Raw genomic sequence first — 26,560 nt, 5'->3', positions numbered from 1 at the left:
TTTCAGGAAAAATTGCATATCTGAAAGAACAGTTTGCTATGTTCTTCAGTGGTGTGCTGATGCTGAAGGAATTAAATTAGAAATGAGACACTCAAAGTAGTTGATGACTTTTGCTATTTGAGCAACAAAATAACTGGTAATGGCTGGAGTAGTGAGGATATGACATAAATAATTGCAGTAACACAAAACAAAGACCTGAAAAAGAGAAATGTATTAACATCAGATATAAATGTTAAGTGTTAGTAAGTTTTCTGAAAGTGTTTTCTCTGGAGTGCAGTCTTGTATGGAAGTGAAGCATGGATCATAAATAATACAGCAAAGCTTTTAAAATGTGGTGTTACAGAAGAATGCTGAAGTTTATTTGGATAAACTGAATAAATAATGTAGTAGCGCTTTAAAATTAGGGCAAAAACAAATTTATGGAACAACTTGAGAAAGAAGGGATCAGTTATAGTAATAATTTACTGACAATACAGTGTACAAATTTAGTTTCTAAGAGTTATTGTTCTTCATAAATGTTGAAAGTTTTGCGTTGATTTGTGTAATCTACTACACTATTTGTGCAGTCCCATTCAAGATCAGTGCAAGCTTTTTCTACATTTGCATTCATACTCAGAAAACCACTGCTAAGTGAATGGGAGAGTGTGCTTCACACTGCATCAGTTTTTAGGACTTTTTCCTATTCCTGTCACAAATAGCGCAAGGAAGACTGATTGGTTAAATGCCTCCATATACACATTAATCAAGTCAGTCTTGTTTTTGCATTCCCTGTGGGAGCAATAGATAGAAGGTTGTATGTTTCTGTATTTACCACTTAAGAGCTGCTTTTTGGAACTTACAAGGTAGACTTTCATGGGATAATTTGTGTCTACACTATGTTAACAAAAGTATCTGGACACCCCCAAAAACGTAAGTTTTTCATATTAAGTGCATTGTGCTACCACCTATTGCCAGGTACTCTATATCAGCAACCTCAGGAGTCATTAGACATTGTGAGAAGGCAGAATGGGGTGGACTATGGAACTCATGAACTTCATATGTGGTCAGGTGACTGGGTGTCACTTTGTGTCATACATCTGTATGCGAGATTTTCACACTCACGTTCTGATGTTATAGTGAAGTGGAAACATGAAGGGGCATGTACAGCACAAAAGCATACAGGCTGACCTCTCCTGTTGATTAACAGTTGAAGAGGGCCGTAATGTGTAATAGGCAGACATCTATCCAGACCATCACACAGGAATTCCAAACTACATCAGGATCTAGTGCAAGTACTATGAAAGTCAGGTGGGAGGTCAGAAAACTATGATTTCATGATTGAGCAGCTGCTCATAAGCCACACATTATGCTGGCAAATGCCAAACAATGTCTCACATGGTGCAGGGTGCGTAAACATTGGACGATTGAACAGTGGAAAAATGTTGTGTGGAGTGACAAATCATGGTACACAATGTGGTGATCTGATGGCAGGGTGTGGGTATGGCGAATGCCTGGTGAATGTCATCTGCCAGCATGTGTAGTGCCAACAGTAAAATTCAGAGGTGGTAGTGTTATAGTGTGGTCATGTTTTTCATGGAGGGGGCTTGCACCTTTTGTTGTTTTTGGTGTCACTATCACAGCACAGGGCAACATTGATGTTCTAAGCACCTTCTAGTTTCCCACTGTTGAAGGGCAATTTGGGGATGGCAACTGCATCTGTCAACACAATCGAACACCTGTTCATAATGCACAGCGTGTGGTGGAGTGGTTAGATGACAGTAACCTCCCTGTAATGGACTGGCCTGCACAGAGTCCTGACCTGTATCCTGTAGAATACCTTTGGGATGTTTTGGAATGCTTACTTTGTGCCAGGTTTCACTGACCGATATCGATACCTCTACTCAGTGCAGTACTCCGTGAAGAATGGGCTGACATTCCTCAGGAAACCTTCCAGCACCTGACTGAACATATGCCTGTGAGAGTGGAAGCTATCATCAAGGCTAAGGGTGGGCCAACACTATACTGAATTCCAGCATTAGTTATGGAGGGTGTCACGAACTTGTACGTCATTTTCAGCCAGGTGTGTGTCTTGCCAGTTGTTTTAGTATCTCCATGATGCTCTCCAAACCTATGATAATTTGTACTGTTGTACTCTGTATCTCTTCAGTATCCCCTTGGTATGGTGCCCTTGGTATGGCTTCCTCACACTGTACTTAAGCAATGTCCTAAGAGGGGTCACAGAAATGTTTTGTTAGCAGTCTCCTTTGTAAACAAATTGTGTTTCCCTAGTATTCAGTCCTAAATTATTACACTTTATGACTATATATTATCTGTGTAGTTGGCAACAATATCTATAATTTCACACATTGGACTTGGCATCTGCATTAAGTCATCCTTGGCATTAGCTGAAACTATAATCCCTGATGAAGTTAACATACATAATGCTGTTGACAGCGATCTGTCAATAAATTATTATTCAAAGCTTCACAATCCTACTTATTCTTTTCAGCGGAAAAATCTTTCAGTGTTAATAGATCTTATTCTCTGCTTTAATTTTTTTTTCGTTCTTATGTTTAGCATTAAAGATATTACACTACACTAAAATTGCACTCATTACATTCATGCCACAGCGAATTTATATGTTAGACAAATGTAAGTATTCTGTAAAAAAAAACGAAAATAAAAAAAGAATGGTGATAGCCATGTCACATGATGCAGCGCAATGAATCCAAAGTTCAGTAACAAGAATGTTAAGGATATCAGAAATGCATCCATTTAAAGACATTTATGAATAATTTTGTCTAATTCAACATATTCTATCATGTTCAAATCGTCATTTACTAGTAACTCTCACATTCTCTGAAATAATGCTTTGTTCCACTTTAGATGTACTTTTTTTCTTTTCTGGACATGCAACATCTTTTGTTGTTAACTAACTATACTTTTTATTTTGAATATGTATAATCTTCCTTTTCATAGATGGTGAAGTTGTTCCTAAATTTAATGTGGTGTATCTGACTATTCTTAAATAAATTCTCATAACCTACATTTATGATTTTCCACGTGATGAGTCCATTTGTTTCTGCCTTTGTATCTGCTATGACCACTTGCTATTTGCAAGTGGATTAACATCATCATTTCCTAGCATTGTTCTGTGTTCATGGGGTTCAGTTGTATTAATGTTTTGGCAGTCACACTTATTTTAATTTTCTGGCTGGTTACCCTTTCTGTCACCGGTTCATAAGTTATGTTAATGAAGGGTGGTTGTTTGCAATATCTGTCTATGAAATGTGTAAACATTGTTCGAAATCATATGTCTCACTCGGTATCGTAATTTCTTCCATTTTTGTGTTACATAAGAATCAAGCAACTGGAACCCATTCATCGAATGTCACTTTGACAAAACCACACAAAATAAAAGAATTCACACAGTGCAAGGTGCAGTCCACAGGACAGCAGTAAAATAATAGTCTCTATTGTTCACTTCCTAGTTGGATACTGTTCTATAGCCAGAGTTTGTTAGTAGCACAATCACTGGCATCTTAATACTGTGTAGCACACAGCTCGTTGCAGATTAATCAGTTTGGCAAATACTACAGGGAGCAGCTTGCTAGAAGGCACTAAGCATGAATAATGATGGGCTCCACAGCAGCCATCTTTACTTGCAGTGCTTCAGTAGAGGACACACTCATGTTACTGACTGCTGCCTATGCAGACGCTTGCCAATGGTATGACATCTGCATGAACATACCTGGAGGTGCTGTATCATTAGTTCCACCAGACACTAAACCCCTCTCCCTTCTCTCTTGCCACAGGATATCAAAAATGTACCTTATGGTAACTATGCTATTTAGAGTGCTGAGAAGGAAGGTTGGATGACAAGAATCTGGTGTTAGTGTCATCTTCTGCACTAGAGGCATTGGATGTGACAGAAGCATTGGTGATATAGTCCAACATGATGGCCTGTGGTGATGGTTTGAGGGGCAAGAAACTGTCCTTACACATTATGTTTGGTGGTAAGGGGCCCTACGCCAGCATTTCCCAAACTGGGTAAAACCTTGATGCTGGGACGTAGTGAGGCAGGATGATGCTGGATAGTACACATAATGGAGGCCTGGGTGAATATTAGCACTGGGCCTGCAGGTGTAGCTGTTGTGGGATGAATTCTAACTGAGCTAGGAGACAAGGCAAGAGCATGTGAGACCACAGTAGACACAGTTAATGCTTACAGCATAACTGTGGGCCATCTTTAGGGGTGACCCGTGAAGTACTTCACAGTAACAAGGGTCCTCTTCTTAATTACGCATGCACATATTAAGGGCCTGACTAGACATAGGATAATGGAGGGTGCAGGGTTACTTTTTCTCTGGCTGTAGGATGTGAAAGAGTGTGCTGATCTGTCACCAATGTAATACATTGGCTGACTCTTTCTGGCCACAGGGGTTGTTCTCAAAAAGATTTTTGTGTAGATGATGATACTGAGAGGTACCTTAAACCTCTAACCTGCTGCCTTCAGAGCAATGAATATCTAAAGATGGTTCCACCTGATGCCAAAAATAGTCAAACAAATCAAATAATGAGCTCTCTGAGTAAGTTTCCTGTGTACCCTCATGCAGGCAATACTTGCTTTTTCAAAATTTAATCTCATATGAAAGCATCTATGCCACTGATGTTATATCAAAATCTTATTTTTCTGCAGTAATTACTGTTTCAGTATAGTCTAAATTATGTAAACAAAACTTTGGGACAACATATCTAGTATGTAATGTGTAAACGCAGTTCAATAATGGTGAAACATGTACTGAAACTACATGTTACAATAAAGTAAGATGAACTAATAGTAATGACATAATCCGAAAGACCATTATCACGTCAAAATGTCACCATTATTAAGCAAAACAAGAAGGTATAAAGACAAAAAATTATGTAAATGATGTAAGGACAGACAAATTAATCAGAATCCTCAGATTAACAATGAGATACAAGACTCAGCAGTGAATAAAAACCCATACTTGTATTCAAATTTAATATGTTATTCATATCTATCCTTGAGGGAACACTGATGTATTGAAATGAATGAAATGTCATGTGGTGAGGGCCTCCTGGGAGGTGACACCATTTGAGTGAGCTGTTCATCAGTGAGGATGAAATGATGATGAAGATGACACAAACACCCAGTCCCTGACTAGAGATAATCTCCAACCCAGCTGGGAATCGAACCCAGGCCCCCCGGCATGACAAGCCAGTGCACTGTCCACTCAGCTACGGTGGCGGACACTGATGTACTGTAACCATTATAGTGTTAATAACTGTTCTTCAACTTATTCTTTCCCCTTTTTCTTTAGTGGTGATTCACTCGTTTATTAACACATCTATCCAATTACACATAATTTCCCCCAAATCCAATAGGAAATCAGACTCTGAGGATGAGGAACAAAGTGAGATTATAATGACTGGCAGAAGCAGTCAGTGCAGGCAAGTTATGTGAGGTACACGTACAGACAGTTGTGACTTATGCTAATTGTGGTGTCGTAAGCTGTTGCCAGCACATCAGTTTGTGAAGATGTAGCAAGAAGATCAATAGTAGGCACTGGATCAATCTCACCTATCAGGAGAGAGGCCAGAGAGAGATTCGCAAGCAACATACCTCCAATGCCGTCTCGACTGCAAGAATTTAGATAGCGGCCACTAACAGGAGGGCTCAGTCTCCATCTCAGCCACTAGGTCAGTCTCTGAGTCACTAGATCAGCCACTCAGTCACTGGAACACTAACTCACTCTCCAAGCTGGCATCTGTTAGTACATAGTGGGACTTGTACTTCACCAGCAGTGAGGCTAACATTGACTATTATTTGAAGAGCTTATACCACAACATATGGACTCTCTTAAAGATAAGTAGCTTCTTGTTTATGTAAATAAAGAACCCTGTTAATACATGTGTGCACTTGTGTTGTAGAAAGAGGTTATTGGCCACCATACAACATCCTATTTATTGATTCTTATGGTACAAGATGTGGACTCTGACCACAATCTATTGGTTATGACCTGTAGATTAAAACTGAAGAAACTGCAAAAAGGTGGGAATTTAAGGAGATGGGACCTGGATAAACTGAAAGAACCAGAGGTTGTACAGAGTTTCAGGGAGAGCATAAGGGAACAATTGACAGGAATGGGGGAAAGAAATTCAGTAGAAGAAGAATGGGTAGCTTTGAGGGATGAAGTAGTGAAGGCAGCAGAGGATCAAGTAGGTAAAAAGACGAGGGCTAGAAGAAATCCTTGGGTGACAGAAGAAATATTGAATTTAATTGATGAAAGGAGAAAATATAAAAAAGCAATAAATAAAGCAGGCAAAAAGGAATACAAACGTCTCAAAAATGAGATCGACAGGAAGTGCAAAATGGCTAAGCAGGGATGGCTAGAGGACAAATGTAAGGATGTAGAGGCTTATCTCACTAGGGGTAGGATAGATACTGCCTACAGGAAAATTAGAGAGACCTTTGGAGAGAAGAGAACCACTTGTATGAACATCAAGAGCTCAGATGGAAACCCAGTTCTAACAAAGAAGGGAAAGCAGAAAGGTGGAAGATGTATATAGAGGGTCTATACAAGGGCGATGTACTTGAGGACAATATTATGGAAATGGAAGAGGATGTAGATGAAGATGAAATGGGAGATATGATACTGCGTGAAGAGTTTGACAGAGCACTGAATGACCTGAGTTGAAACAAGGCCCCCGGAGTAGACAGCATTCCATTGGAACTACTGACGGCCTTGGGAGAGCCAGTCCTGACAAAACTCTACCATCTGGTGAGCAAGATGTATGAGACAGGTGAAATACCCTCAGACTTCAAGAAGAATATAATAATTCCAATCCCAAAGAAAGCAGGTGTTGACAGATGTGAAAATTACCGAACTATCAGTTTAATAAGTCACAGCTGCAAAATACTAACACGAATTCTTTACAGACGAATGGAAAAACTGGTAGATGCGGACCTCGGGGAGGATCAGTTTGGATTTCGTAGAAATACTGGAACACGTGAGGCAATACTGACCTTACGACTTATCTTACATGAAAGATTAAGGAAAGGCAAACCTATGTTTCTAGCATTTGTATACTTAGAGAAAGCTTTTGACAATGTTGACTGGAATACTCTCTTTCAAATTCTAAAGGTGGCAGGGGTAAAATACAGGGAGCGAAAGGATATTTACAATTTGTACAGAAACCAGATGGCTGTTATAAGCGTCGAGGGACATGAAAGGAAAGCAGTGGTGGGGAAGGGAGTAAGACAGGGTTGTAGCCTCCCCCTGATGTTATTCAATCTGTATATTGAGCAAGCAGTGAAGGAAACGAAAGAAAAATTCGGAGTAGGTATTAAAATCCATGGAGAAGAAATAAAAACATTGAGGTTCGCCGATGACATTGTAATTCTGTCAGAGACAGCAAAGGACTTGGAAGAGCAGTTGAATGGAATAGACAGTGTCTTGAGAGGAGTATATAAGATGAACATCAACAAAAGCAAATCGAAGATAATGGAATGTATTCGAATTAAGTCTGGTGATGCTGAGGGAATTAGATTAAGAAATGAGACACTTAAAGTAGTAAAGGAGTTTTGCTATTTGGGGAGCAAAATAACTCATGATGGTCGAAGTAGAGACGATATAAAATGCAGACTGGCAATGGCAAGGAAAACGTTTCTGAAGAAGAGAAATTCGTTAACATCGAGTATAGATTTAAGTGTCAGGAAGTCATTTCTGAAAGTATTTGTATGGAGTGTAGCCATGTATGGAAGTGAAACATGGACGATAAATAGTTTGGGCAAGAAGAGAATAGAAGCTTTCGAAATGTGGTGCTACAGAAGAATGCTGAAGATTACATGGGTAGATCACATAACTAATGAGGAAGTACTGAATAGGATTGGGGAGAAGAGAAGTTTGTGGCACAACTTGACCAGAAGAAGGAATCGGTTGGTAGGACATGTTCTGAGGCATCAAGGGATCACCAATTTAGTATTGGAGGGCAGTGTGGAGGGTAAAAATCGTAGAGGGAGACCAAGAGATGAATACACCAAGCAGATTCAGAAGGATGTAAGTTGCAGTAGGTACTGGGAGCTGAAGAACCTTGCACAGGATAGAGTAGCATGGAGAGCTGCATCAAACCAGTCTCAGGACTGAAGACCACATCAACAACAACATGGTACAAGACTCTACAGTGGCGATAAAGACAACAAGAAATGTTTCAAATGGCTCTGAGCACTATGGGACTTAACATCTATGGTCATCAGTCCCCTACAACTTAGAACCACTTAAACCTAACTAACCTAAGGACATCACACAACACCCAGCCATCACGATAAAGAAAACAGTGGCAATGAGAATACAATACTAATTTACTCACATTAATAACTGCAATTATTTCTAGTTTACTTTATATAATTGGTTATTTTGCAAGCAGCCACTGCTCTTCCTCTTCAACTACAGATAATGCCTTCATCTGATACTTTGAAATATGCATTTATGTTACTCTGTTGATTTCAGATAATATTGTTAGCTGTTTAAATATGGGATAAAATAAAAACATGGTTACTGTGAACATTAGGTTAAGAATGAATGTCTCACATCACTATTTCAAAGTTTGCTAAAAAAAATATATGCGGAAGTTCCACATGACACCTCTCCACACACACACACACACACACACAAAAACACACACACACACACACAGACTACTGAGCTTCTTTCATTTGTTTTTTTGGAAAAATAAACTGTGAAGGTTTGTAACTTTTGCGAATTTCAAAATTATGCTTTGAAAATATGAATAGTCACAGGATGTTAACTGCCTTGTGAAATGATAATGTGGAAGGGCTGCTAACTGTCAGCTATGTCATTAATGCATGAAATTCTTAAACTGTGAAAATATTTGTACATAAAGACGGAAGAATCTGAATTTTTTTGGTTATTTAGAAATTTTCTCTGAAACCCTATCCTAAATGTTCTAAATTTCATGGTACATTAGCTGATCATTGTATAGGGAATGTACAATCAGAATGGGCAGTCCTTGTCTGTACAAAATGTGAGAAATTTTTTACGTAGACCTAGCTCCACTCTCAAGGTCAAAACAATATTTAAATTGATCACTGATTTTAAGTAAATATCATGCAACACTGGTATTTCTGAATCAAAATAATTACTTTCAACGCTGTGAGTGAGTGGGGAAACAATTCATAATTTTGTTCGAAAGCATTTTATAACAAAAATGAAAAATAGAATATCTATACCTATTTTTTACGATGTTATTCAAAAAATTATTATTGTCTTCTGTCATGATTTTACTTCTTCATGACTTTCCACAAATTAAAATTGTCTGCAATGTAACAATCAACACTGCAGTGCTGGAAAAGAATTCATTTGTTTTTTCATCTGCTTCTCATGGAACATGTATAAATGAGCTGAATTTGCACATGGACAAGGATAATCCAACAAGAGCAGTACTGAGGAATTGGAACTGCAGACTGATCTTTTGACGGTGGCCATTTGAAAGCGTTAGCAGGACCATGAGGTGTCATAAAGGAGACCGTTATATCTTGCAGCTCATAAGAGACACTTATTATCTGTCCCAAACACCACTGCTGTAGACAATGAAAAAGCTAGGATGGAATGTAACAATACCAGAGAAGGAAAGTTGCCACTCACCTTATAGCGGAGATGCTGAATCACGATAGGTACAACAAAAAGATTGACACAATTAAAGCTTTTGACCATTAAGACCTTTGTCAGCAAACACACACACACACACACACACACACACACACACACACACACACACACACACACACACACAAATGCAACTTGCACACACGTCTGCAGTCTCAGAGAGCTGAAACCACAGTGCAAACAGCAATACCAGTGCATGATGGGAGTGGTGACTGGCTGTGGGTAAGGAGGAGGCTGAGGTGGGGAGGGGGAGGGATAGTATGGTGGGAGTGGCGGTCAGTGAAGTGATGCAGTTTAGATGGAGGGCAGGAGAGAAGGTGAGGAGGGGGGAGGGGGTGAGTAGCAGAAAGGTTGAGGCCAGGAGGGTTAGGGGAACGTAGGATATATTGCAAGGAAAGTTCCCACCTGCGCCATTCAGAAAAGCTCTTGTTGGTGGGAAGGATCCATATGGCACAGGCTGTGAAGCAGTCATTGAGATGTGGGATATCATATTTGGCAGTGTGTTCAGCAACAGGGTGGTCCACTTGTTTTTTGGCCACAGTTTGTCGGTGGCCATTCATGCAGACAGACAGCTTGTTGGTTGTCATGCCTATATAGAATGCAGCACAGAGCTTGCAGCTTAGCTTGTAAATCACATGACTGGTTTCACAGGTAGCCCTTCCTTTGATGGGATAGGTGATAGTGACCGGACTGGAATAGGTGGTGGTAGAAGTATGTATGGGACAGGTCTTGCATCTAGGTCTATTACAGGGGCATGAGCCATGAGGTAAGGGATTGGGAGCAAGGGTTGTGTAAGGATGGAAGAGTATATTGTGTAGGTTCAGTGGATGGTGGAATACCACAGTAGAAGGGGTGGGAAGGATAGTGGGCAGGACATTTCTCATTTCAGGGCACGACGAGAGGTAATCGAAACCCTGGCAGAGAATGTATTTCAGGTGCTCCAGTCGCTGATGGTACTGAGTTACGAGGGGAATGCTCCTTTGTGGCTGCACTGTGGGACTTTGGGAAGTGGTGGGAGACTGGAAAGATAAGGCGTGGGAGATTTGTTTTTGTACAAGGATGGGAGAATAATTATGGTCAGTGAAGGCTTCAGTGAGACCCTCGGTATATTTTGAGAGGACTGCTCATCATTGCAGATGCGACGGCCTTGGGTGGCTAGGCTGTATGGAGGGACTTCTTGGTATGGAATGGGTGGCAGCTGTCGAGGGGGAGGTTTGAAATGGACGGACATACTGATGTAGCCATCTCTGAGATGAAGGTCAACATCTAGGAAAGGTGGCTTATTGGGTTGAGTAGGATAAGGTGAAGCAAATGGAGGAGAAGTTGTTGAGGGTCAGGAGGAATGTGAATAAGGTGTCCTCACATTCAATCCAGATAGCAAATAAGTCATCAGTGAATCTGAACCAGGTGAAGGGTTTAGGATTCTGTGTTTTTAGGAAGGATTCCTCTAGATGGTCTATGAATAGGTTAGCATAGGATGGTACCATGTGGGTGCCCATAGCTGTACCACGGATTTGTTTGTAGGTAATGCCTTCAAAGGAAAGATAATTGTGGGTGAGGAAATAGTTGGTCATGTAGACTAGGAAGGAGGTTGTTGGTTTGGAATCCATAGGGTGTATGGAAAGGTAGTGTTTGATTGCAGTAATGCCGTGGGCATTAGAAATGTTAGTCTACAGGGAGGTGGAATCAATAGTGATGAGCAGGGCACTATGTGGTAAAGGGAAAGGAAGTGTGGAGAGTCGGTCGAGTAAATGGTTGATATCTTTTATATAGGAGGATAGATTCTGTGTAATAGGTTGAAGGTGTTGGTCTACGAAAGAAGAGATTCTCTCAGTGCGGGCACAGTAACCGGCCACAATGGGGTGTCCTCGGTGGTTGGGTTTTTAGATGGTGGACTGCGGTTCTTTCTGCGGATGTTAGATTAGTATGCATGTTGAGGGATTTGGGGAATAATGGTGAGGCAAGGTTCAAGGATAAGAAATTCTGGAAAGTTAACAGGGGGTGGTTTGGAGGCAGTGGGGGTGGATCATGTTGGATGGAGGAGTGAACTGAGTTAGGCAAAGTTCAATATTGGCCTTTGGTTGAGTCTGATTGGTAAGGTTGTGGCAAAAAAGCGTTTCCTCTATAGGGACTGGGAGAAGGAGAGAAGGTATTTTACTAGTCCTGCATGGTTGAATTTGGGAGTGGGGCAAAAGGTGAGGCCTTTGGGAAGGACTGATATTTCTGTGGGACTAAGGCTTCTGGAGGAAAGGTTTATGACTGTGTTGCGAGTCTGTTTAAATTCTGTGTTCTGTGTGGTGGTGGGAGGGAGTTTTGGAGGGTGGGGTGTAGTAAGATGGCAAGACAGGGTTTGTCAGCTTTGAGTGGGGGGTTGGGGGTGGTTTGGAGGCTGTTGTAGAAGTGGTTGACAGTGGTACTCCAAGGCAAGAATAGGAAGTGAGTAGGATGTAGAGCTTTTTGAGGTGGCGTTGTGCATGTTGCTAAAGTTCCTGCAGGGCAAGAGTTTCAATGTGAGTTATGGGTTCCAGGAATTTGGAATTACGTAGCAGGAGAATGTTGTGGATGGAGAGAAGGTACTGCAAGGAGGGTTGAGCTTGGTTGATATGGTTTTGCAGGACTATGTTGGTGAGGGCAAATGATTGGTGAAATCTGAACAGGTGGAGGTCATTGTGGAAGGAGGGGTGGCAACCAGAGATGGGTAATTTGATGGTAAGGCCATTAGGGGGGATTTCATGAGCCAAGCAAAAATGCAGGAACAGTATGTGGGGCTGGGATCTGGCTAGGGATAAGGAAACTTTTAACCCTCACTAACATAGTCCTGCAAAACCTCATCCATCGTCCATCCTTACACAACCCCTGCCCCCAATCCCTTACCTCATGACTCATACTCCTGTAATAGACCTAGATGCAAGACCTGTCCCATACATCCTCCTGCCACCACCTACTCCAGTCTGGTCACTAACATCACCTATACCATCAAAGGCAGGGCTACCTGTGAAACCAGTCATGTGATTTACAAGCTAAGCTGCAAGCTCTGTGCTGCATTCTATGTAGGCATTACAACCAACAAGCTGTCTGTCCATATGAATGGCCACTGACAAACTGTGGCCAAAAAACAAGTGGACCACCCTGTTGCCAAACACACTGCCAAACTTGATACTTCTCATCTCAATGACTGCTTCACAGCCTGTGCCATATGGATCCTTGCCACCAACACCAGCTTTTCTGAATTGCACAGGTCGGAACTTTCCCTGCAATACATCCTACATTCCCATAACCCTCCTATCCTCAACCTTCATTAGTCACTGCCCTCAGCCATCCAGCCTCTTCCCTGTTCCCATTCCAGCACTACACAGCCATCATTTCACCACTACACCCAGTCTCTTAATGTCTTTTTATTTCTCTCCTTTCTGCTACTCACCCCCTCCCCCCTCCTTACCTTCTCTCCTGCCCTCCATCTAAACTGCAACACTTCACTGTCCGCCACTCCTACCATACTATCCCTCCCCCTCGCCACCCCAGCCTCCTCCTTACCCCCACCCAGTTGCCACTCCCATCATGCACTGGTGCTGCTGTTCCCAGTGTTGTTTCAGTTCTCTGAGACTGCAGACATGTGTGCAAGTTGCATTTATGTGATGGTAAACACCACTGATTGTCATACACACAAGAAATGAAATGGCTCACTACAAAGTTTTCTAATGTATACTGTGGTCTCTGCATTTCACACACAACAGGCTGCATTTTGTGGAGAACCGTTCTTGCAATGCTTGTGCCACTTCTGATGCAACCCGATAGTGTGTTGATAGAGTTCTTACAATCAGTTTCATAGCAGGCCACTCTTCTCTCTTTTTTAAACGGGATTCCCTTAATGTACTTCCATTAAGAATTAAGAGTTTCGTGTTTGTTGCTAATGTTGAGATGGTGTGTACAAATCCAGTAGCATCTCTTATGGCATCAACAGCTTCATGCTGGAGATTAAATCTTGTTGCAAGATGTTTACCCCATCACATGCACTTTTTCCAGGACCCTTTGCTGAAAAATATCTGTTTTTTCTTAATCCCTGTACTACAATTTTGACCAAGCTCATGAAGTTGAAAGTGGTTTTTTAAAATGATATGCGGCACCATCAGTCACATACACATGTTTAGGAAATGCATGGCCTCTAGAGGCTATGTCATCATTTATCATGCTGACAGTATAGCATGCATGTGCACTGTCATGAATGAGATCATCACTGACAATAGCAAAACAGTGTGATACTCCAAGGAAGCAAGCAACACTTGCATATTGATACCTACGATGTGTGCCAGGGGCAACTCTGAATTTTGTTCTGCAAAGCAGCAGACAGGGGTTGTGGCAAGGGGAAGGACTTGGGGGTGGGGTGCTATAGCCCCCCCTCCAATGGAATATCATATTACACTGGAACAAATGACTTCGGAAATCAGCGAATATAATACTCCAACAAATTCAATGTTTTTTTTTTTTTTTTATAATTATGTAGCGACATAGGTTGCAATATATTTCACACACATTTTAACAAAAGAATAAGAGCAGCAAATAGTGTAGTACCTACACCAGTAAATATCATTTAACTTAAAATGAGCATCTTATTTATTTATTAATATAAATTGTTTACCCTGAACTCATAAAAAGTTACCAAAAACTACTTTAAGCATCACCAAATTTTATCAATTTGTCAATGGAGGACCCCAACTCTCCTTTAGTTAACCGATATTCCATTCCCCCAAACCTCCTGCCCCCCTCTCCCCTCCCACCCCCTTAGCCCACACCTTGACCTCGACTTCTAGAATCGCCATTGGCAGCAGACCAGTTCTCAGCAAAGTCAAAATGATGAACTAATGTATCAGTAGTCTGGAATGTGGCCGATTTTACTTCTGCTATGGCCCATTTCTGAATCCTTCAGATATGATTGTGATCCATTCCTTTCATGACCCAATGCCTAACCACTGTAACAAAGTTCTCTGACTCTACTGTCTTCTTCAGCAGCTCTCAGCCTTCCCACAAGCATAGGTGACATCATTGTCAGTATCCTGAGGGTGTAATGCTTCAACAGTCGTCACTCCAGCACCAGGACATATTGCACACTCCTGCAACCAACATTTATTTTGTAGCTCTTTACATATACACAAAAGCATCAGGTCCATCTCTGTGTACTTCTTTCCTATGACACTGTTTATGGTGCAACAAACAAGTTTCAAATTAGTAGAATTTTGTGAGACCAATTTAAAAATTTGGGTTCTCCTTTTTCATTGGGTGATGTGAGTCTCTTATTGATCTTATATCTTTTTACCTTTTTCACCAATTTCACTAGCAGAAATAATATCAACTTGGTTAGGACTTTACCTTCTGCAATCTATGCCATCACTTGGGTAACATTCCAGAGCAGCAATAAGCATATCATTTTGCAACGGATGCCCACAATAAGAATCTGGACATGCCCAAATACCTTTCTCATTGTTTATTTTATGAGCTTTTGAAATAAAATAATGTGAGGAAGTGGGTATGAATTCCGGGATCTGCTGCTTAGAGTAGCCACATGGTATCAGTGTCAGTAAATGTATCTTCACGGTGTAGGGGGCAGCTGGGATAGCAGTATTTAGGTTTTGAAACCACACATAACAGTTCATGCATATATCACTATCTTCAGGTTCTGCATCAAGTGCATCTTCATTATACACTTCACAAAGTTTTGAAGATGTTGCTTGTGTAAAACTTATTATAATTTCTTCCACTTTTATTTTTACGTACCATTTTCCTCTTGTGGTTTTAAAAATATTCATTACCAATGCTTGCCAGTATCCTGTTACAGATTTTTACACCAGGAGTATAAAAGTACATTCTGAACCATAGACAAGGATACATAGTCTACATGAAAATTATTTTTACTTCTAATTTTGTGGTAATGAATTATACTGTTCATCCTAGATTCACTCATTTTATTAACTATAAATACTATTAGGGAGTACATGTTTTGACACACAAGTGTAAGAATTGCCAGGTCCTTGAAGAGGTTTCTACAAGACTGTCAATTATCAACTTCACACAGTATTCATATTTCAGACGTCTATAAGCTAAATACTAATGCTTACCTTAACTACATTGCTATAGAAGATCAAGCTATAAACAGTATTGAGTGAATGTGTAGGAGTTCTCTAGCAATCTTGTCTGCATGGCAAATCAGCGAGAGAGATGTATAAGTGAAAGACAGACCTGAGCTTTTTAGTTAACCTATTCACATATTTGTGTCGCCTCAGTGTTTTATTGGTCCGGATGCCCCGCAACTTCACATGTAGAGCCCCATCCAGTGTATTCCCATTGATTTTTCCTTGTGATGCCTGTGCATCATTTTTACTTCTTTGAAATTGCATAATATGAATAAGTGTAAGACCAAGGGTTAAGTTGTTTATATGAACTAGTTGTCAGCCTCTTACATTATTCATTCAGCTGTGTCCACTATGGATATATTTGGACCCTTTATTAGTGTGCTTTTGTTGCCAGCTAACATCAAGTTTTTGAAGAGTTCTCTAATGTCTCTATTAAATCATTTACGAAAATGAATGCTGGAGTGCCCCAAACATGGAACCTTTCAGGACACTGCATGTAATGTTTCTCCACTTAAATTTAGTTCCCTTTGCAATGTTCATTTCTTGGTATGAATCTCTAATACTGTTGTGAAGATATAGCTCCATCTATGACTTTTGTGCTTTTAAATATTCAATTCTCCATTAAAATTTTATATATCTACACATTAAATTGCAAGGAATCAGAAGAAATGGTGACAAAGGAATTTAGTTGCATAAGAACTGTGATTGTGAAATCCTACATTGCTTTCTTCACAGAGAAACAGAGAACACTTTATAAAAGCCAGTCAGTTGTGAAGAGGTTATTGTTAGTAAGGTAGTTCAATATTATTATAATCCACCTGTGGAGGGGAAAAAAAAAAAAAAAAAAAAAAAAAAAAAAAAAAAAGGCTGCATATCTGGTGAGGAGGAGGATATATCAGTAATTAGTGACCACTAAGTTATCAACTCTTATAAATATTACTTGTGCATATTTTAGTCGTTTAGTTAGGACACCTTTGACTAAATGACTAATGGTTCTTGTATTCTCTTTAATAACTGATTAAGTGAAATGGATATTTGCTGGTGTAGACTGCAATGAACATCAAATTAAGTAGTTTTATGTTCCATAGGTCACTTTACACAATGCATTGCAATGATGTGGAATAAGTTGCTTTACAGAATATTAACACTATTGGTATTTAAAGGTGATTGCATGTTGACCATTTGCATATCACTTCACATAATAGATAACTGGCCGGAGTGGCCGTGCGGTTCTAGGCACTACAGACTGGAGCCGAGCGACCGCTACGGTAGCAGGTTCGAATCCTGCCTCGGGCATGGATGTGTGTGATGTCCTTAGGTTAGTTAGGTTTAATTAATTCTAAGTTCTAGGCGACTGATGACCTCCGAAGTTAAGTCGCATAGTGCTCAGAGCTGTTTGAACCATTTGAATAGATAACAATGTTTACTTTAACAACACAAGTAAGTATGTAAAACTTTTGCAGAAAATAAGCTACTAGTTTTTAAATAAAAAATTTTCCACTGATGGAGTTGGCCAGAAGTAAATTTTTCAGTTTCCTTTATGACACAGCTTTGTTGTCTGTCAGTAATTCTGAGAAAGTCTAAAGGATCCGCGTTCGATAGTCCATTATCTGCTCCTGTGTTTTCAGCTACTGTTGGAAGATTTGTTGAATTTAATGGCCAGTGATTTGATTTTATCATCATGTCCCCTATTGCTACTATCATCAGTGTGTTTCATTATTTGCAGGCCAAATGTGTACATTTAATATGTAAGAACGGTTCAAGTTTCCATTGCTTTATTACTTGACTTGGTTTCTTGAATTTTTAATTGTTTTTGTGTACAATACAGTTTTTATCTTTTTGGTGACTTGGTGAAGAATTTTGCAATGCTACTTCTAGTGCTTAATTGTCTTGCTTAGAGCTATTACTCTGCATTAAACAGAGCTCTCGATTCCTAGCAGAAAATATATTGATCCCAGATGTTAGCGACCTTGTCTCTCAGCTTCCGTCATAATTACCCTTGAACTGCAGTAAAAAATTGTGAATTCATAGTTTTTTTCCATATTGCTCTCAGCCCTATATTTGGTGAGACACATAGGTTTGTGTAAACAGTAAGTCAACAAAGAATTCCTATTTAAAAAATGGAACAAAAAAATAAAGTGTCACGTAAAATATATGCAATTTTTATTGACACTAATATCACTTTACTAATATTCCTCAGGTCATCGTGAAGTGATGGCACTACTTACTGTTAACACAGAGGAGCCACAATGCCAAGACTGGTTCTGCACTCCGACTTGTAAATGTGATTGTCATGTGACATAGAAGACTGGACATGAACACAGATGTAAAAAGAAATTTACACATTATTTCAACTAAATCACAGTAAAGGGATAAAAGGAATGTGCTCAGTTTATTTCACTAGCATCATATAAAAGAAAATTATATACACTGGTAATGAGTGAGTTTATTAATAATGTTTAGGAATTCTTCCATTCTCAGAAAATTTGTTGGTGTTTTACATGGTGTGATAAATGTTTTAGCAATTTAAAATGTTAAGTATCTTTTTCTCATTTATGTAAATGCATTGCTCACTATTGGTATTCTAAATTAAAGAACAATAATTTTTGAAAAGTGACATCATGATGAATCTGCCATTTATCATTGTAAGTCGTACTCTCACATTTGAGAAAAATTACACTTTCTTTGATTAAAAAAAATACAAAATACAGAAATTGTGGCAGTAGTAGCCATAAAATAGCATATAATCCAAACATGTATTTTTAGGTTTCAGGTATTGACCACAGTTGTGAATATGTATATTTTAACCTAAAAATAATTATTTTACATTTATTTTTCTAAAGGGTGATGTTTCTTGAAGACACAGTGAGCAGGAATTTCCATACAATTTCTGTTGGAAATCTATATCAAATTATTTTTATTAAAATTGCTGTTAATGTGATTCAAGATTTGTAACAATTACAAACTGCAAAACTAAGTACGTGATTGTTATCCTTCAACTCTCTGTTTTGTCTCTTCATGTGAAAAGCAGACATCCACATGCATCTTATAGTTATTAACTGAACTAGTTTAGTGCATTTCTTAATTTAATACTAGGGTTCTAAAACACAAATAAAAAGAGAGGACGAAAACTATGAGCACTAACTGAAAACTTTGAAATGTCAGAAGATAACTCACTCTAAATTTCAATTGAAGAAATTATGCAAGGTACAGAGCAAGAATATATTGCATACTTTGAAATACAGTCAAGGGTGAACCTGCTGAAGGACATATCTTATCAAGAAAATATTCAGTCTGCTGCTCGAATTGTAAAGTAAAGAACGGTAGGACAGGAGTGATAAGTGAAAGAAAAGTCAACATTTTAATATAAGTAATTTATGAATGCTGTGACAGTATCATCTGACACTGAAGTCATGTGTGAAATGCGAAACCAAGAAGTAGTAAATATATCTGAGGTGGTCTAACATGGGTGGGCATTGGAAGAAAGTGGGATGACGGGTTGGAGAGGCGTAACTGGTAGCTCAGAGGAAGGCAGCATGTGTGTGGGATAGGAACATCACTAATTGTGATTACTATCTGATGTTGCAGTAGCATAGCATGAGATGGGGAAAACCTGAATCGTATCCTAAAGAAATCACCAAACAAAGGAAACTGCAGGTAGGAATATCAAGAAAGTAGGAAAAGATAGATGGCTACGTACCATAAAGAAGAAAAGTCAACTCACAGACAGGCATGATTATAAGACACTCAGATGTAGCTTTCGGCCACAGCCTTCGCACACATGACCACCAACTCCAGCATCCCATTCTACCAAGCAGAACTTTTAACTTACCACATCCTCCGTAACTTCCTACCAACCCTCCACCAAATCGAGAGCCAAAACATTCCCGTATCATTGTTGTTAACCTTTCCGCCAAAACCCTCAGCTCCAAAGAATTTTCAGTCCTATCCAAACACTCATCTTTAGCCCTACACCAAGATTTAACCAAGTTGGACTTGTCAAAGACCTACCCTCCTTCTCCTGATCCCTGCAAAGGACACACTTCTTTGTTGTCAATACCTTCAACCAAAACCAGCCTAATTCCAACAATCAAACCTGCCTCTTTCAGTTTGTACCACTGTCCCACCATGAACCCCCCTCCCCCCTAACCATCTTCTGGTCACCTTCCAGGAATTCCTTACCTCCAACTTAGCCTCACCATCTTTCCCCAGATCCCTTTCTCAGAACACTAACCTTTCAGCAGAAGACAGAATGGTCATACACAACCTCAAAACAAATCCCAAATCCTGACCTAATCATCCTACCTACAGACAAAGATTCCACCACTGTTGTGATGAATCACAATGACTACCTGCCAGAAGGCCTCTGCGAATTGTCTGTCTCCTTCACCTATAAACTTTGCCAGAGTTATTCCATACCATAAATCCACCACAAACTCCAATCCCTGCTTAAGGCCTTAGGCCCTTCCTGAAACATCTCCCCTGAATCCATTTCCCTCCTCACCTCTATGACACCCATCTTCTACATGCCCTCCAAAATCCATAAACCCAAAAATCCTGTATGCCCCATTGTGGCTGGTTATTGCGCTCCCACTGACAGAGTTTTGGCACTCATTGACAAACACCTCCAACCAATTGCCCATAATCTAGTGTCCCATGTCAAAGATACCAACCACTTCCTTCATCTATTCTCCACTATCTGCACCCTTTACCTCCTGAATCCCTGCTTGTCACTGTTGACACCAAAATAGGGGTATTCCAGCCCGAGATGCTGGAGATGTGTGTGTGGAGTCGTGTGTGTGAGATGTGCTTGCTTGTTTGTTTGTTTGTGTGTGTGTGTGTGGGGGGGGGGGGGGGGGGGGTACGCACTCAACTTGACTTGTCCTCTTTATGATAAGCAGCATCTATGTTTACCTACATTATTAAAGAAATCATTCACACACCAAACCCATGACAGCACACTTTTCAGTTATTCAGTTGAAAAATATTGTATGACTCACATGGAGACATTAACTATCAACAAGACAAGCAACCTACAAGTGAGATTTCTATGATAGTTGATATGCAGATCAGTGTGTTGCCTGTGCTGTTCTAAATGGACAGGTAGACTGTTAGCCATGGATAAGCACTTTAAAGAAAAATTCAAATCTGTAAATATGCTCTTCCTGCCAGAGAAAATGTTTTCTCCAATGGCTTTGTTCTATAAATTGTATTAATAACAAGGACTGCTCTTTTAGGAGGAGAGTAACAGTTAATGAAACCACACATTAAGAATAAGGTAATGGAAGATACTTATAATTATTTGCAATAACGTCATGGTATTTGCAGCAATGTGATAGATGACAGCAGAATCATTTAGTTAATTATGCAAGAAGTCAGTAGAATGTAGTTTCTATCAAATAACTTTATTAGTATTGTGATATGAGAATGAGAAAAAAACATTGAAGTAGCACAATATTTAACCACAAGTTTATTAAAGCAAAATGGATTCATAGGAAAACATTTCTGGTGCACAATGAGAAGAGTTTTTCCTGGAAAAAGTGCACAACTGAATTCAAAAATTCTGTCATGCCTATTCAAAGAAATTATTTAATGAGATTTTAATGGTGGCTTCTTTTTAGAGTCAATGATTTAGTAGGACTGATTTGGGAAGTTTGTAAAGGATGTTATCATGGTTTAATTGGTTTCATGTTTCACATCTGGTTCAGTTCTTGTGATGAATGATACCAGTTTTATTACAACCGTTCTGCTGATTTCGTAAGGATGGAGGGGATTCAGTAAATATGATGGGTGATTAGACATTTGCACATAATTTCTATGACAAGGAAAAATGGACTTCAGTATACAGGAAAAATCTATCTTCACCATTAGACAAGAATCTATCCCTGGTCCCAGAAGGTAGTGTTTTGAGTATAGAGTCTGGATACACAGAGCTACATTAATTGGTACAGTGATTCAAGATGTATTGTCACCTTTTGAAATAAAAATTCATGTTAAAGTGACCATCACAGGAAAAGACTGCCACATCTTTACGACACAGAAAGAATCCACTTCATTTCACACCTCTGATTCTGCATTATTCATTTTAAATACATTCTGTTGTCTGTTGTTATGGATCTGACCATGACAATGAAAAGAATAGCCCACCCAAAAGTTAATACAACACAGGGACTTCTGTACAATGATTAGTGGGATGATGATATGTTTTTGGGGTAACTGAAGTAATGCATGGCAGGATATATGTTGAATTCTCACAAATTCAATGCACTTGTGTACTAAACCACAATTTACTGTAACTGACTCATTCTGTATCCACGTATCTGTTCACATATAGACCTGAGGCACTGAAAATAAATAATTAATCCAAGTGTTTGTGTTAAGTGTAATGAAATGTAAATTTTGTTTTTCCTTATAACCAGTTCAGAGCTATTCACTCATTTACTAATAAACAAATTCAATTTCTATGAAATGCTTGCTCATGACATGCAAAGTGTAACACAGTGTCATGATAAGAGAAGGTAATATGGAACACAATATATCAACAACCTTCAGCTTTTTAGCAGAAGCTTATCACCAAGAATGAGTACCTTACACGAAGAATGAGTCTGAATTTGTATTGAGTGTGAGGTTTCTTTAAAAAGTTCTACCAGGAAATAAGTTAAAAATTCTATCAACATGAAGGTTATTCAAACTTCCATTGTGAAAACAATATTTGTTATTACTTTTCTATTATCATGGCCAGTAAGATGATTTTCAGTTGCTCTTGAACCACGATGATTCTGGGGTTCACATTGTAACATTACATCTGTTACCTTTATTCCTTGCTATGTCTCATGCATCAGTTTGACTTGGTTCGACAATGGAATTGCTGTATAACAGTGCAGAAATGGAATTATTCAAAGTGTTGAAATGTGGTAACTTATCTTTATTCATATCTACACCAAATGGTTTCTTCCTTACTCTGCACACAATAAAATAATTGCATCATATTATTGCAATGAAGTTATATAAAAGTGCAGGCTGAAATTTAACAAAGTGTGAAATTCAGAACTAATTGAGCCAAAGACATCTCCATTATCTACCTTGCTAGTAAACCCACATCATCAAACCCTGCTCTCATTTAAGCACCAAGTGCCAATTGTGCCTTCAAGCTCTTCTCAAGTGGACTCACAAGAATGCAGTAAATATATAAATGGTTTGCTCACCATTAAACAGTATTCAATTAAAAATTACTTAAATAATTTCCAGGAACATGATGATGTTAACATGAATATAACTACAACATACAAGGGGCTTTCAATAAGTAATGGCCAATTTTGGTTGAAAAAAGGAAGAATTTTTACAGGACATCATGGAATATTCTTACTTCAGCCCCTGTAGTTTCATGTGAAGTTTCAACAGTTCATGGTGTTACATTTTGCCATCAAAATGGGGTCTGTAATGGGGCTGCATTTCAAGCAGATAGCTATCTTTTGGCAGAAAACCAGAGTACTGCACATAATCATAGGCTCTTGCAAAATGTCTACAGAGACTTGGCAGTGATGCATCTGTGAACATCACAACATGCTCGCACAAATCTGTCCAGTTTCCTGTATGCCAGCTGGCTGTGCACAGCTGTAACTTCTGCAATATTAGAACACACAGACACACACATTCAAGGTGACTGATCGCTGACAAACAAACATCTTGCTGCTAATCTAGATGGCTGTACTGGTAGTAATGACACACTTGTCCACCAGTTGCAGTACTCAAAGGTGTATGCCCGTTGGGTTACCTGACACCTAACAGAAGACAATAAAGAGCAATGAAGGACCATCTGAGTGGAAGCACGTATACATTATGAGGCAGATCATGACAATTTTTTGTCAAACATCATCATGGGCAATGAAACATAGGTTCATCACTTCATACTGGATTGGCACCACACCATCTCTCCTCCAAAGAAAAAGTTCAAAGCCATGTCCTTGTCATGCCGGGGGCAGGGGGAGGGGCGGGGGGAGGGTGTGGCAGGTTTGATTCCCAGCTGGGTTGGAGATTTTCTCCACTCAGGGACTGGGTGATTGTGTCGTCTTCATCTTCATCATCATCATCATCATCATCATTTCAACCTCATTGATGTGCAAGTCGCTGAAGTGGCATCACCTCAAAAGACTCACACCAGGCGATCGGGCCTACCCACTGGAAGGCCCTCATCAAACGACATTTCATTTTAACTGGTAAAGTCATGACAATGGTCTTCTGGGACTTTGAAAGGGATATTCTGTTTCATGTCCTCGATCACGGTGCAATGATCAGCTCTGAAGTGTGTTGTGCTACCCTCTAGAAATTGAAGAACAATCTTCACCATGTTCTTCACAACAAAAATGCAGACAGACTTCTCCTTCTCTATGTCTACAAAACATCTCACAAAAGTCTGTGCGCCTGAGAGGATCTTACAAAATTTCATTGGGCTGTTCTTCCTTGTCCACCCCACCGTCTGCTCTCACTTTCTGACTTCCATATGTTTGACTCAATGAAGGATGCACTCCACAAGAAGCAATGTGCAGATGATGATGATGATGATGATGATGTGGACTCTGACATTGACCAGTTGAGTGGTACCATGTGAGCCTAAAGGCCCTCCCAGTAAGGTGGCATAAGGCTATTGCATCGAATGGAGATAATGTTGAAAAATAGGGTTTTGTAATGAAAAGCATGGGGAATAATATGGTGTATTGGAATCCTGAATAAATCCAACCTGCATTCAGAAAAAAAAGTGTTACATTACTTATTGAATACACCTTGTACAGAAACAGACATACAGGGTGTCCATAAAACAATGTCCCAGTTATAACCTTTAATAGTATCAATTGTGAGCACTATAGGCTGTTGGTTCAATGTCATGGTTAAAGCGTGACTTAGACAGTTTTAGAGAAGTGCATGCATGACTATTGCTTTTTTCGCCTCTCTTGCAGTGCCACATATGCAAAATGACAGCTCCTGAGCCTAAAGCACTTTACATTGTGCAGTTTGCTAAGAGTGAATCTGTGTGCACATGAAAAGGGAAAAGCATGGGACAAGCAAATGTGTCTGGGGAGGATATTGACAGGGTCAGAGCATCTTACCTTCATAGGCTTATGAAGCCTATTTCGAAAGAATGTCTTGAACTTCAGTTGCCAAAGATGACTGTGGCAGGTTTTAAGAAAAGATTTAAGCATGTGTTCATACTGGTTGTGGTTGATATAGGCTTTAAAGCCAAATGACTATGGTGTATGTTATAATTTTGCAAGTAAAGTGTTGCAGTGAGAAGGTGACTTTGAACATCATGTAGTATTTAGTGATGAGGTAACTTTTTATCTATGTGGGACAGTAAATATCCATAATTTTCATTATCTGAGGGTCAGAAAATCCTCATGAACCTGTAGAGTATCAAAGAGATTCCTCAAAATTAACTACTCTCTGTGCTGCCCCGCACCAAAAATTGTAAGGATCATTTTTTTCTCACTGAAGCTACTATGATGGGTAGTGTATTTGGTTCTATTGCAAGAATAGCTCTTTCTCCAATTAGAAGGCAAACCTGAAAACTTTACTTGGCAAAAAGATGGAGCTCTCCTGATTGGCATCTCTTTGTAAGAGACAGGTTGAATGTCAAAATATGTGACTTTTGGATTGGTTGTAAAGGTGAACATAAAAGCACTCTTTTCCACTGGCCTCCAAGTTCATCTAACCCAACATCATGTAGTTTTTTTCCTTGCGATTTATAAAAGATTTTCTGCCACTGTCTAATAATTTACCAGAGTTGAGACACAGAGCTGAAGAGGCAACTGTTGCTGTTACTCGTACTTGGTAGCCAAAGTGTGGAAGAACTGGACTATAGATTGGATGTGTGTCATATAACTAAAGGTGCACATATTGAACAGCTGTAAGAAAAACTAGGTTAGTTTATCTTCAATTTTGTATATGATTTATTGTTAATAGTCTAAATTAACTAGCATAATATAGCATTGAAAGTAGGACCTTTTATGGACACACTGTTCATCAACAGACATCAGTGTAATCACACATAAACATATGGGTAATGTCAAGTTCCTGGGCTTTCTTCACATATCACTGAACTAAAATTAATAAATAGTGATTAAATAATATAAGTTTTGCTAACCTATAGAGTGATGGTGGAAAGTGTTAATATATCCCAAATACTTTCCAGTACTTGTACCTAATATCATGAAAACAAATTAATTCTGTCAAGCTTATCCTATAAGTATGTGGTAGACAATGTAAAAGTCATAAGTAGTATATGGTCAAGTTGGGGGCAAGAAGAGTATGTGGGGGATGAAAGGTGATTGGTTGGGAGAGGGGGGGAGGGGAGGAGGAGGAGAGGGGGGAGAGAGAGGGTAGGGGAGGAGAGGGAGAGGGGGGAGAGAGGCAGAGAGAGAGGGGGGAGAGAGGCAGAGAGAGGGAGAGAGAGGGGAGGGAGAGGGGGGAGAGAGGGGAGGGAGAGGGGGGAGAGAGGGGAGGGAGAGGGGGGAGAGAGGGGAGGGAGAGGGAGAGGGGGAGAGAGGGAGAGGGGGAGAGAGGGAGAGGGGGAGAGAGGGAGAGGGGGAGAGAGGGGAGGGAGAGGGGGGGAGAGGGGAGGGAGAGGGGGGGGGAGGGAGAGGGGGAGAGAGGGGAGGGAGAGGGAGAGAGAGAGAGAGAGAGAGAGAGAGAGAGAGAGAGAGAGAGAGAGAGAGAGAGAGAGAGAGAGAGAGAGAGAGAGAGATTCTTTTT

At 39.7% G+C, this 26,560-nt stretch overlaps 1 protein-coding gene across 2 annotated transcripts in view; it reads left to right on the top strand.

The window, feature by feature from the left end:
- The window catches only part of LOC126354216 (ankyrin-1-like), a 201,822-nt gene extending 175,703 nt beyond the window's left edge, over window positions 1–26,119 (top strand). For both annotated transcript variants that reach the window (XM_050003685.1, XM_050003683.1), the window contains one exon: window positions 18,015–26,119. In XM_050003685.1, coding sequence (XP_049859642.1) covers window positions 18,015–18,118 — 104 coding nt within the window. In that variant the 3' untranslated portion in view covers window positions 18,119–26,119. The remainder of the gene's footprint in view (window positions 1–18,014) is intronic.
- Window positions 26,120–26,560: the final 441 nt, after the last annotated feature.

This window comes from Schistocerca gregaria, chromosome 3, assembly GCF_023897955.1.
Source record: "Schistocerca gregaria isolate iqSchGreg1 chromosome 3, iqSchGreg1.2, whole genome shotgun sequence".
NCBI classification, from domain to species: domain Eukaryota; kingdom Metazoa; phylum Arthropoda; class Insecta; order Orthoptera; family Acrididae; genus Schistocerca; species Schistocerca gregaria.
This window is presented reverse-complemented; position numbering and strand designations above follow the sequence as displayed.